Below are 12,407 nucleotides of genomic sequence, written 5' to 3'. Positions count from 1 at the left end.
TGGCCCCTGCATTTGGTCCCTAGCTGGTGGCAGGCAACATTTCAGGAGGTTGGGAAGCCTTTACAAGGGAAGACTCCTAGGAGCAAATGGCTCTCTAGGGGGTTTTGAGGATTAAATAGCCTACCACAGTTCCTGATCTACCAAGATGTGGGCAAGTGTCTCATGTTCCTGACACCATGCCTGCCTCACTGGGATGATGTCTCCTCTCACACCATGAGGCAGAATCAATCTTTCCTACCTCAACTTGCATCTTGTCACAACTCAGCTCTTCCACAGCATCCTATCTGTGCCTGGCGTAAAGTTTGCCATCACAGATACAGCTTGCTTGATTTTTGTAGCCACCTTATCCATGGCAAATCTCTGCTCAGATAAACTTATTAAATGTCCTCTCCCAGCTGACAGTCATACCCTCTTTGGTGACATCATGCCAAGCCCATGCAAGGTTCTTGATGTGGTCAGAGATGTTATAACTTTTCTAGAATTGTATCAATGTCTTGCTCAGTTGTAGAAACAGCCCCAGCAGAGCAGGTAGTAGAACTTAAAAATTCCTATGATTTCTTGCTCCTTTACTTGGATCAAAGAAGTGGTTAAGGAAGAAACACTTTGACATGGATTAAAATGAGTAACAGAAGGATATGTGGGACCATTATCCATAGCAAACAAAATCTGGAAAGCAATGTCATTCTCCAAGAAGCCCTTTTCTATTTTGTTTGTGCAGCATTTTAAGAGGGCATCCAGGTGTACTTATTGATATGCAGGAAGGCTGGGTGTCCTTACTGCACCAGAGCAAAGGTCTCAATCTGTAGGCTGAACCATTGCCTCACAAGCCAAGACTTCCATCACAAAGGCCTTGAATCCTAATGCCAGCTTGGCTTTGTAATGGATGGCAGGACTTCCAGGCGTTCATTTCTAGACTGGGAGGATTTCATCTGTATTGACAGTTTTCTTCCCCCACAAGCAGGGTATCTAGGGCTTTCATAGATTCCTACCCTGTCTTCACACAGCGCTTGCCCATGCACGGCTTCACTTCTGTGTGTGTGTGACCAGCAGGTCTCGAATCATTTGAATCCAACTTGGTGGGCAGTTTCAAAGGCTTTTCCCGGCAAACCATTTAAATCGGCTGGTCCTGATTCTGCATCTGGTCTTCAATCCAGATCATTAGCATTTTCTCAAAACCTGATACAGGCTGTCCTTGAATTTTCATTAGCCTCCTCTTCAGTGAAGGACATCCTTTAACCATGTCAGCCTTCATTCTTGTTTCACAATGCTATCTGTGGCACTATTTTACTTAGGGATATCATGCCATGCTGGCTCGCCATTATTGTGGTTTACAGGGATCATAACAGACAGGGCTATTGGTTGCTTCATTCCTTTAAAAGTTTGCATAGCATTTTCCAATTCCTTCGATCCAGCTTGGATCCTCTAAGTCCTGTCCAAGGTGCATGGTGTCTTCAGTAATAGGACTTGCCTTCCCTTCAACCTCTGGGAGGCAACCCAGGGCAACAATATCCTGTTGTTGTATGAGTCTGTTGGACTCCCTTGATCAACACGAAAGGTTTTTCATGCCTGGTATTGGGTGTTTTGTTAGTTTATGGCTCTTGGGGATTGGGGAGGTGAGCATTGTTAGTCTAAGTGATGTAATTTCATTAAAACTGTATATGTGTATAAGTACATAATACACTTATATGTGTTATATGTAATCTTAGGTAAATAAAAATTAATATGATTCCTATATAGTTTGTTGTTCTTTGTGTGTGGAGTTGTTTTTTGGTTTTGGTTTTTTGAGACAGGGTTTCTCTATGTAGCTTTGGAGCCTATCCTGACACTCCCTGTAGACCAGACTGGCCTTGAACTCAGAGAGAGATCCATCTGTCTCTGCCTCCCGAGTGCTGGGATTAAGGCATGTACCACCACTGCCCGGCCCTGTATAGTTTTTCAACCAAGCCTAGTGTGAGAGTGGGAAAAATAGTCTTCTCCAGGGGTGTGCCCCATAATTGATAATTCAATCCGTGTGGTTGGCCGCCAAATCATATATATACAAGTAACACTAAACAAACTGAGCAGGCTTTATTTCTATATTTATGCATATGTAATGTAACAATAACAAGGAAAAAGAGGCCATGGATTTGGGAGGGAGAAATACAGTGACACGTGCAGGGTCAAAAGGAAGAAAGAAAGGGGGAAATAATCTAATTATATTCTCGCTAAACTTTAAAAAAAAAAGAAGTTAGTTTCACAAGGTTACATTCTATATGATTCCTTTTAGATGGCTTTCTTGAAAGTAAAAATGAAAGATGGAGAACCAATGAGTGACTGCTGGAAGGCACAGGCAGGGGACAGGGAGAGTAGGAAGGTGGCTTTCGGTGGCTGACAGAGCTGCTTTGTTATGGTGGTAAATGCATGGGTCCGCATATGTGTGTGTTACAATTCACAGACACAAATAAGCAAGAAAAGCCAATTTCCTGAAGCTAAAATCGGAATAGCATTGAAGTAGTTTTCTCAATAACAATGTCCCTTCCCTTCAAAAAGCCTTGGGTAATATGGAGAGGTTGGGGTCAAATTGCCTTTCCTCATAGTCAGAATTATAAACTTTCCACTCAGTTCTCTTCCTTTTTCCACTCAAAAGATAGCCACCTAAGGAAAAAGAACCCCCCACCCCGGCACTGCCAGAAAATGTAGCCTTCTGTTTGAAAGCTTGACAGTGACAGCAAATCTGAGCACTGGCGCTCATCTGTGTCACTGGGGCCTGAGTTGATCTGCTGGATGAAGATGAAAAGCCGTAATTGCAATTTCTTCAAAAATTTAATTAACAAATGAATGTAATAATGAGCTGCTTAATTAATGGATACATAATGAGGATTCTGTGCAGCCTGTGTTCCACCAGCCCATTTATCTACATGGCTTGAACCTGTAACTAAACTTCACCTACAGTTACTAAAATCCATGTGACCTGCTCTTTCCAAGGTAAGTTCCCAAGCTAATCAAGATGATCACGCTGATCAGTGAAACTCTGCTGGATCTACCTTGTGGCAACTGGTTTTTTGTTTTTTCTTGTCACAACTGTTATCTTTTTCTGACATTACCCAAGCATTTTATACACTCTAGTTAAGGCCTGTTTTCTGTTGCCTGCATGAATCTAAAACCAGATTTCCCTTTGTCTGTATGCATTTTGAGAGTTGTTGTGTTTTATTTCCCCATAAACGCAACTTTATTGCCCATAACCAACTAAATCCAGTGGAGGATAAGGAACCAGTTTCAAAAAGGATCACCCATCAGAGAATAGTGACAAAACCCAAGTCCCTTGGTCTGTTTTTCTATGACCTTGTCTTGAAAATGGGAATGAGATTGCTCACATGAATGTTTTTCCTTTGCTTTCCTTTGCAAGGTGAATGATACTAAATATAATACCACCTAGCAGTGCACTGGGCTCTTCCCCTATGGTGTCTTACAGAACTGTCACTCACACTTACGCAATTGATAGCGTAAGGAGAGATGATGTATACATTACTTCTCATACTGTAATAAAATGTCTGACAAAGCTAAGGATGGAAGGGTTTATTTTGGTTTGCAGGCTGAGGGTACAATCTATTATGGTAGGGAATCATGGTGACAGTAAGCAGTTAGGATCCTGATGCCCTCAAGTCTTGACTGATGTGTTAGGTTTCTGTTTCTCTGTTAAATGCTATGACCAAAAGCAACCTGGGAGAAGAACAAGCTTATTCAAGGGGGGTCAGAGCAGGAACTGAAGCAGGAAATTGTAAGAGGGACTGGAGCAGAGTCCATGGAGGAATGCTGTTTCCTGGCTTGCTCCTTGGTCAGATACCTTCTCAAACCTCCCAGAACCAGCAGCCCAGAGGGTGCTCGGACCTCCCATAGCCATCATTAATCAAGGAACTGCCCCACAGGCTTGCAACAGGCTTGCCTACAGGGCATCTTCTCAACTGACGTTCTGCTTGCTAGCTGACCCTAAATTTGTGTCAAGCTGGCAAAAATCTAACTAGCCCTATGCAACAGGAAACAGGGCAGACAGGAAGTAGGGATGGGCTATTAAACCTCAAAGACCAGCCCCTGTGATTCGCTTTCCCCAGGGAGGCTGTCCCTCTGCAGGTTTTCATGACCTTCCCAAACAGCAGTACTAGCTGGGCACCCAATATGGAAACACATGCGCTTACAGGGGGCTCCACATTCAAACCACAACATCTGGAAACTTAAAGTCCTGCCCTGAGCCCTAACCAGCCCACCTTTGCAAACCCAGCTCCCCATCCCTACTCTGCTGCCAGCCAGTCTGCTGTGGGAACCGCTGGGCAGCCTCCTCTGTGTCATCTCGTGGCATTGCAATCCACTGGGAAAGACCAAAGGCTCAGACTCAATTCAAACTTCGATTGGGTGGATTTATTCTTACCACTGGGAGAAGGAAGGCAGCCTCAGAGCCCATCAGCATGCAGTGCTGAAGGGGACAAGGGAAGCGTTTATAAAGGTGGACGTTACAGTTATCTAAGGATAACTGTATCCATGGCTGGGCAAGACAATTGTTCTACTCCTCACAGTTGTTTCTCCTTTCCTGTCCATAGTAAGAAAAAGACCATTTCATCCCAGTCCCTCAATGATAAGCAAGTTTACAAAAGCAGAAAGCAAATGGTTACCTATCCCACAGCAGGAACACCATTATCCTATCCGTATCTCGCCTGCAGACCACTAGGATCTCACAGGCATTCCAGGGCAAAGATCAATGGCCTTAAGGAATTCCTGGTAACACATTATGGTTCCTTAGCCATCTTCGGGGAGTTATGTGTAAATTATTACACAGGTGTGAGCTCTCTGGGGAAAGTGTCACTAATTGACTGGGATAGAGCAGGCAATAAGATTAGGGCTGGCGGTCAAGTCCCCACAACTCTTGACCTCTCTGGGCATGTCAGTAGCTGGGCACTTTTCCTATAGACCGTTGGCGGCCTTGTAGCTGATTACTCAAGACATCATTCTTGCTTTAATTCAATATTAGTGACTATTCTGGATTGTGCTTTGTAATCAGGAGTGTGATCCATTTCTGTGGATAATCCTTCTGTATGTAGTGAATATGTATTGCTCTCATTGGTTAATAAAAAAGCTGCATTGGCCTATAGCAAGGCAGAATAAGGCCAGATGGGAAAGCAAAAACTGAAAATACAGACAGAAGGGCAGAGTTGGGGAAATGCAAGCAGCTGCCATTGAGGCAAGATGCTAAAGAACAAGTAAACCCATGAAGCCACGTGCAAAATGTAGATGAATAGAAATGTGTTGATTTAAGTTGTAAGAGCTAGTTAGTAATAAGCCTGAACTATAGGCTGAGCATTTTGTAATTAATATAAACTTTTGTGTGATTAATTGGGATTGGATAAGCAGGACTCAAAGAAAAGTTCTACCTGGGTTTGCAATCCACTATAGAAGTCAGAGTCTAAAATAGTCAGGTACGATATTGCACACCTTTAATCAAAGCATTCAGAAAGGCATAGGCAATCCAATTTATGTGAGTTCAAGTCCAGCCTGGCCTATACAGTGAGTTGTAGGCTCCCCAAGACTACAAACTGAGACCCTGTCTTTAAAAAATAAGGGTGGGCTAAGCCAAGCAGTAGCGGTGCACACCTTTAATCCTAGCAATTGGGAGGCAGAGGCAGGCAGATCTCTGTGAGTTCGAGGCCAGCCTGGTCTACAGAGAGAGTTCCAGAACAGCCAGAGCTGTTAAACAGAGAAACCCTGTCTTGAAAAACAAAACAAAAAAACTAAAATTAAAGTTACTGAGCAAATCCTCTACTCCTCCACCCTGTTAGCTCTTCCATGCCCAGACACCACTTGCCCTCGTAAAAGCTTCCCTTGCCCTTGTCTCTCCATCTTTCTTTGTGTCACCTGCCACCTTTCACACTTCCCATTTTTCCATGTGTGGCGCCAAACTTTCAATCACTTGATATCCTTAATATTTTTGTTTTGTTTTCTATACATAATTGTATTTGAAAATACAAATACATACTTTTTTAAACAATAAAAACATATGATTCCTCTTAGAGCTCTCTTTGGTAAAGGTCCAGGCTCACTCCTTTTAAATAGATTTCCATCACCTGGGGCTTAACTCCATTTTTTCTCATTTTTCACTGTCAAACCATCTTTATCACGTGTTAATTTTCATATGCATCTATCTGTGCTTGTGAAATTTACTTTTCCCCCTCCCACATGTTGTCTGCCTTTTCATGAGCCCTGAGCCAGCTGTCTATCTTGCATCTTAGTTTTCTAGATCTATTATGAATGGAGGCAAAGATAGTCTTACAAAGGAGAAAGGATGTTTCTCACTGGGACCCCTACATGCCACAATCTCAATGTTCTGACCAGAACCACTGTAAACCTAACAACATTCTATATACGCAATACAAGTGTCATCTAAGTAAGGAAGATGGTAAAGTGGCCTTTACCTCCCTGACCGGAACCTCAAAAGGCCAGAGAGAGAGAGAGGGGGGGGAGAGAGAGAGAGAAGAGAGAGAGAGAGAGAGAGAGAGAGAGAGAGAGAGAGATCTGTGTGGGAGGCAGAAAGGAGGAGCCCACGTGACTGGGAAGACTGGCCTTGGTGGTTTTCCTGCTGGCTAGTGGGACAGACAGTGTCTGCCTTCCATCCTGGAAAGCCCACTTTCTTCCTGCCCTGATCGGGTGGCCAGGCCCTGCTTGAAGTCATTGTTTCTGAAGAGCAGCTGGTCATAGCAGCCTCTTTGATTTCAGCAGCCTCAAGATCAATGACATTTGTGCCTATGGGTGACACTTCCCTTCTGTAATATAAGAAAGAAGTTGATCTATTTCAAAACACCAAAGGAAGTAACGAAAAGATCACTACCACCAGCCTTCACTCTTAGTCTGTTTGAACTAATTCTTTTTTATCGTTAGCAAGATAACAAATCTTTATACAGCCAACCGCGGTTTTATTTTCCCCGTGTCTGCCCTCTCATTACAGTGGAGCTGACTTGATGCAATTCCTCTGTAGACCGGCTTCACACTTTAATGAACTTTATTTGAAGTTTCTGTTGGCAGTTGACTTCCTGCTGGAATCCACTTACTCTTTCTTTAAGGCAATGTTCTGCTCGCTCAGAAACATCCTCAATCACAGCAACTGTTTTAATGAGATCTCTGGTGTCCCTGCTGCTCCTCCAAGGGAAACTCCATCATTTTAATAATGGCTGTCACTTTAAGATGTGGGATAAGATTGAAACCCACTCCTGAGAGTGTATAGAGAGCTAGTGAAAAATCACATCTCATGTTTGTTTAACAATAAAATTCAGAATGATAAGGTTTTTGGCAGACAGTGATAAATTCCTGACATCCTCCACTGAATATTTAATAAAATCTTATTATTTTAATAATAATATATTGCTACTAGGTAGGGCCCAGGGCCATTCCTGGCATTTGTAAGTAATAGCTCATTTATTCCTCATAATACTTTGAGTAAGAACTACTACTGTCTGCAATTTAGAGAGAAGGAGACAGAGAAGTGAAGTGACTATCCTAACACCATATGGCTCTTAAGAATCCAAGCTGGGATGTCAGTACATGCATTTGGCCTAACTACCTTATTCTCTTCTGTTTTCTTATACTTGTTATTGTGTTTCTTTGACAAAATACTTGAGGCCGAACAATTTGTAATGATTTTATTTAGTTTACAGATCTGAAATTGAAGAGCATAGCACCAGTATCTGCTTTAGGGAGGGCCTCTTGTTGGGTAACAGAAGAGCTTGGAGAAAGAGAGAAAGAGAGAGTGGGGGGGGAGAGGAACACAGAGAGACACAGAGAGACAGAAAGAGACACAGACAAAGAGAGGCACACAGAGAGACAGGGACAGACAGAAATATAGAGGCACACACAGAGAGACATAGAGAGACAGAGGGAGGCACAGAGAGAGAGACAGAAAGAGACAGACAGATAGGGGCACACAGAGAGAGAGACAGAAAGAGATAGAGACTTTCTTTACAATAATCCATCATCGTGGTACCCAATCCAGTCCTGCGAAAGCAAGAGCGTACAAGGAAAAAGCAGTGACTCCTTTTCTCCTGTTGCTGTGATGTGGTACTCTGAGAAAAGTCACATAAGTGACAAAGAGTTAGTTATGACTCACAACACAAGAGTAAAGCCCATCACGACAGGGTAGTCAAGGTGGCAAAAGCTTGAAGTGGCTGGTTCCATCACAGAAAGCGGGGGGGGGGGGGGGGGGGGAGGTAATGCATGGCTCCTTTTCTCCATTTTACACAGGCAGTTCCAGGACAGCCAGGGTTATACAGAGAAACCCTGTTTTGAAAAACCAGTATATGCATATGTAGCATGCGTTTGGGTCCAGAATTCATCGTGGTAAGCCCGTTTCTGTTCATTTAGTTATAAAGTGAATTGTGTGGGAAATCATGACTTGTGAATGATTGGTTAACTTGAGAAGTCATTGCTCTTTGTTCTCAGAACCATTAATTCCAGCACTCAGGAGGCAGAGACAGGTGGATCTCTGTAGATTCAAGGCCAGCCAGGTCTACAGAGAGAGTCCCAGGCCAGCCAAAGCTGCACAGAAGAGAACCTGTCTTGAAGACAAACAAACAAAGATAAAAATAAAAACAAATCATTTTGGACATCCATCAGTTTGGCCAAAAGTAAACAAAACAAAACCCAATGAAGACACAGGATAAAATGATTTGTTCTGTTTTATTTCACTTTATTGCAGTACTGGGGTGGGACTCAGTTTGCCTTTGTTCGGCAAGCACTTCATGAGTGAGCCCTAAAGATGATGTCTGTTTTGTCACAATAATCAAAAGTGTATTTTACAAGTAAATAATGTGTTTCTCTGCTTGAAAATGGCTGTCATCTAATGCCTGGGTCAGAGCTGTTCAATATGGGAGCCACTAGCCACTCCTGAGTCTTCAAAGGTGGCCACTCCAGCTGGGGAGGTGGTGGGAGAGGGAAATGGACATCGCATCAGATTTTGATACTTATTATGAAAAAAATGCCTTTCAAATATTCCACGAACACCTTTTGAGTATCAACTACCTGTTGTAATGGTATTTTATATGCATTGTGTTAAATAATTTTATGTTAGAATGCATTTCATTAAAAAAGTTTACCTTTACAAATGTGACCATGGAAGGTTTAAGACCACATGTGTGACTGCATGTGTCTCTGAGCCCTCACCTAAGGCATTGACATTTCACATGTGAATTAATAGCTCGGTAAGTTTTTGTAGAGACTTAGAACAAGAACAGAAAACAGCTATAATTTGACTTTCATTCACCCAGAAGCCTCTCTGACTATAAGGACTCAGGGCTGACAGAAAAGGGGCAGGGAGTTGGGAAGATAGGAAATACAAATAAATTCAGGGAAGAAATGCCAGTTTTAGTACAAAAAGCTGTTGAGTGAATGCCAGATAAATGTTGAAGCCTAATGTATGCCTAATTAAGCACTAGATTTTTTCCCCCACAATTATATTCCCTTAAAACTAAGGATAACCCACTTGTGTGTCTCAGTGCTTTCCTGTATACTTATCACTGGCATTTTTATGTAATTATTATCAACATGATAATGATTGCTTCGTGTGATGGGAATTCTACACACGCACGCACACACACACACACACACACACACACACACACAGAGAGAGAGAGAGAGAGAGAGAGAGAGAGAGCCCTCTCAAATGACAGGGAACACACATCAGAACAGAGGTGATCCCAGCTCTAGTGATGAACTTTCAACAATATCACCATGGCAACTAGAATGGTCACATCTGTCCCATCTGCCAGGCAATGATCAGTATTGGGAGTTCGCTTCGCATTCCCTGTTGTTGAGGTTGCATTATTGCCTTATTTTCTAAGGGACCCTACCGTTCATCTGTGTTCTTTGCTTAATTCCTGCAGACCCTTTGTCGCTTGCGATTCTTTCTTCTGCTTGTTGTATGAAAAATGGCTGTCGTATTTGCCAAGAGAAGAAGATAAAGGAGATGGTGACATTGAGCCTGAGAGCTCTCTGTACAGTAATCAAGGAAATGGTAGGTACTGGGGACTGGGCAGATGGATCAGTGGGTAAGAGGTTTTGCTGTACAAGTGTGAGGACCTCAGTTCAAATCCCAAGCACCTATGTAAAATATCTGAGTGTGGCCTGTCTGTTCCTTTAAGGTCAGCACTGTGGGGAACAAGCCAGAGGATCACTGGTGCTTGCTGGATTCCAGAATAGCATCAGGTTCCCTGGAAATCTTGTCTTAAAGTAATAAGGAGGAGAATAATAGAAAAGGACATGTGGTGGCCTCCTTTGTCCTCTGAGCATACATGGGAAAGCAGCACATACATGTGTGTGCAAACCACATGCATACTCTCATAAATACCCATGCACACACATTGGGGGGGGTGAGGAAGAAAGAAAAAGAGAGAATGATAATACAATATCATAAGACATTTTACAAGAGAGAGAGAGAGCACACGCTCTTCAAGTTTTTAATGGCTTTGAGTCATTGAGAATGATATTAAAAGTACAGACTATAAGGTGAGTGCTTGGTGTTTTACAGGGGCATCATGCAGCTCAAGGGATGGGTAGGGATCTCAGTGGAGGGCAGAGATCATGCTGGCTGTCAAAAGCCCCAGCATCCCATAGAGACACCAGGGCAGTGAATTCTGAGTATGGTCTTGGACGCCACAGCCTGAGTGTTTCTGCCTATCTTCAGAAAAGCTCGTGGAGCGTGGACAGTGAGGACAGAGGACAGAGGCCCTTCTCTGACCTCCCCGCCTCCAAGCAGGTATACTCTGAGATCTTTAGGCAACCCCAACCCCAAGGAAGCAGCACAACCGAGTGAGGAGTGAGGTCAAGTCTATCACCAACGGAATGCTTTTGTATCCAGAGCAGAACACAATCATATAAAGCACATCTTAATCTTTTCCCTAATGACTTCATGGACGGTGCCAGCCGTGGAGGAGCTTGACTGGGCCACGACATTTACATAGTGAAAGTGGAATACAGTTGTTCACAGAAAATAGAATCTAGATGTGACTTCTACATTCATCGTATATAGAGTTTCCCTATTAGATTAGGAAATGAACATTCAAGGCCAAAGGCCAATAGGCTGTCATTCCCTCCCCCGCCCCCTGCCCTGTGTACTTTCCCTTCCATGTTGACACTCAGAAAAGTCAGCGAGGGCTGAAGGCATAATTCATTAGTAAAACATTCTCCGAGTGTGCACAAAGCCCAGGGGTGTGCACAAAGCCCTGTGCCAAAAGTTAAATAAGTAAAAAAAAAATATTATCACTTTATACTGGCCACGAACAGCCCTTATAAGTGTAAGCATAATTTTAAAGTATAAAAATCAGGCAGCGAGAGGAGGAGAGAAGGAACTCACCTCATGGGGTTTTCGGCAATTTCTCTGTATGGAAATTTGGAGAAAATGACTGGAGCTATGCTTAAAGTGGATGACATTATAGTTTCTGAGAACCAAACACCTCACCTAAAAAATTTTGAATATGGATATTTGTGTATGTGTGTCCGGTGTGCAGGTAGGAGTCAGTCAGTTATCAAACAGATTGCATTGCTTTTCAGAGAGGGGGAGGGGGAGAGAAAGGCAGGGAGAAGGAGAGAGAGAGGAGAGAGTTTACTAAATAAAGTCATTTGTCTATGGGCCCTCGATTTCTAGTCTAACATTCCGGATTACCTAGTGTGGTCTAACCTATGCCTTGGCCCCACTTTCTCTCCCGTTCCTCTTTGTAGGCACCAGGTGGATTGGAATTTGGCTTCTTGTTTCTCTCAGGGCCTCTCTCTGTGTGAGAGAACAGAGAAGAGCAGAAGAGCTCTTGTAGAGGAGCCCTGAGGTACCCCCTGTGAGCATCCCACACTGCAGCTCAGTGGCCAGAAGACCTACCTAACCTGCTAGCCCCTCGCTCTCTCCTGTGACAGGTTCTAACGGGAGGGTGCGCACAGAACAATGCCCGTGTGGCAGAAGGTGCTGCTTCACCGAGAGACGTTGTCCCTGGAGGTCAAGCCGTCGGTTCAGATGTTCCGATACACCTCTCTCTGCCAGCAGGGCCCGTGGCGGATGAGGGCCAACAGCAGTATCACTAGGACACCAGATACCAGGCAAAAGGTAATGGCAAGAATGACCCTCAGGACTGCAAAAAGAAGGAATACACCAGTGTAAAATTAACATGTTAAGGGCATGGGAAGATCACAACATCCCCTCCCCAAACCCTAAAAAGCATACGAAAATCACATATCATTGTTTTTTGCCTTAATTTAAAATGTAAAAAAGATGACTTATTTCATGTACAGCGTTATAGTTTTCATAACGTTTGTCTTCTTTGTCCTTCTGGTCTTTTGCTTTGTAAGATGGGTTCTCACAGGGCTCAGAGGGGTCTTGTGCTTGCTGTGTAGCCAAGGATGAGCTAGCTTGA

At 43.4% G+C, this 12,407-nt stretch overlaps 1 protein-coding gene across 1 annotated transcript in view; it reads right to left on the bottom strand.

The window, feature by feature from the left end:
- Nucleotides 1–11,113: 11,113 nt before the first annotated feature.
- Acp3 (acid phosphatase 3) overlaps nt 11,114–12,407 on the bottom strand; it is a 37,459-nt gene continuing 36,165 nt past the window's right edge. Inside the window, exon 11 of the mRNA XM_051205873.1 lies at nt 11,114–12,125. Within this exon, the coding sequence (XP_051061830.1) occupies nt 12,007–12,125 (119 nt within the window). The 3' untranslated portion in view covers nt 11,114–12,006. The remainder of the gene's footprint in view (nt 12,126–12,407) is intronic.

This window comes from Phodopus roborovskii, unplaced genomic scaffold (genome assembly GCF_943737965.1).
Source record: "Phodopus roborovskii unplaced genomic scaffold, PHOROB, whole genome shotgun sequence".
NCBI classification, from domain to species: domain Eukaryota; kingdom Metazoa; phylum Chordata; class Mammalia; order Rodentia; family Cricetidae; genus Phodopus; species Phodopus roborovskii.
This window is presented reverse-complemented; position numbering and strand designations above follow the sequence as displayed.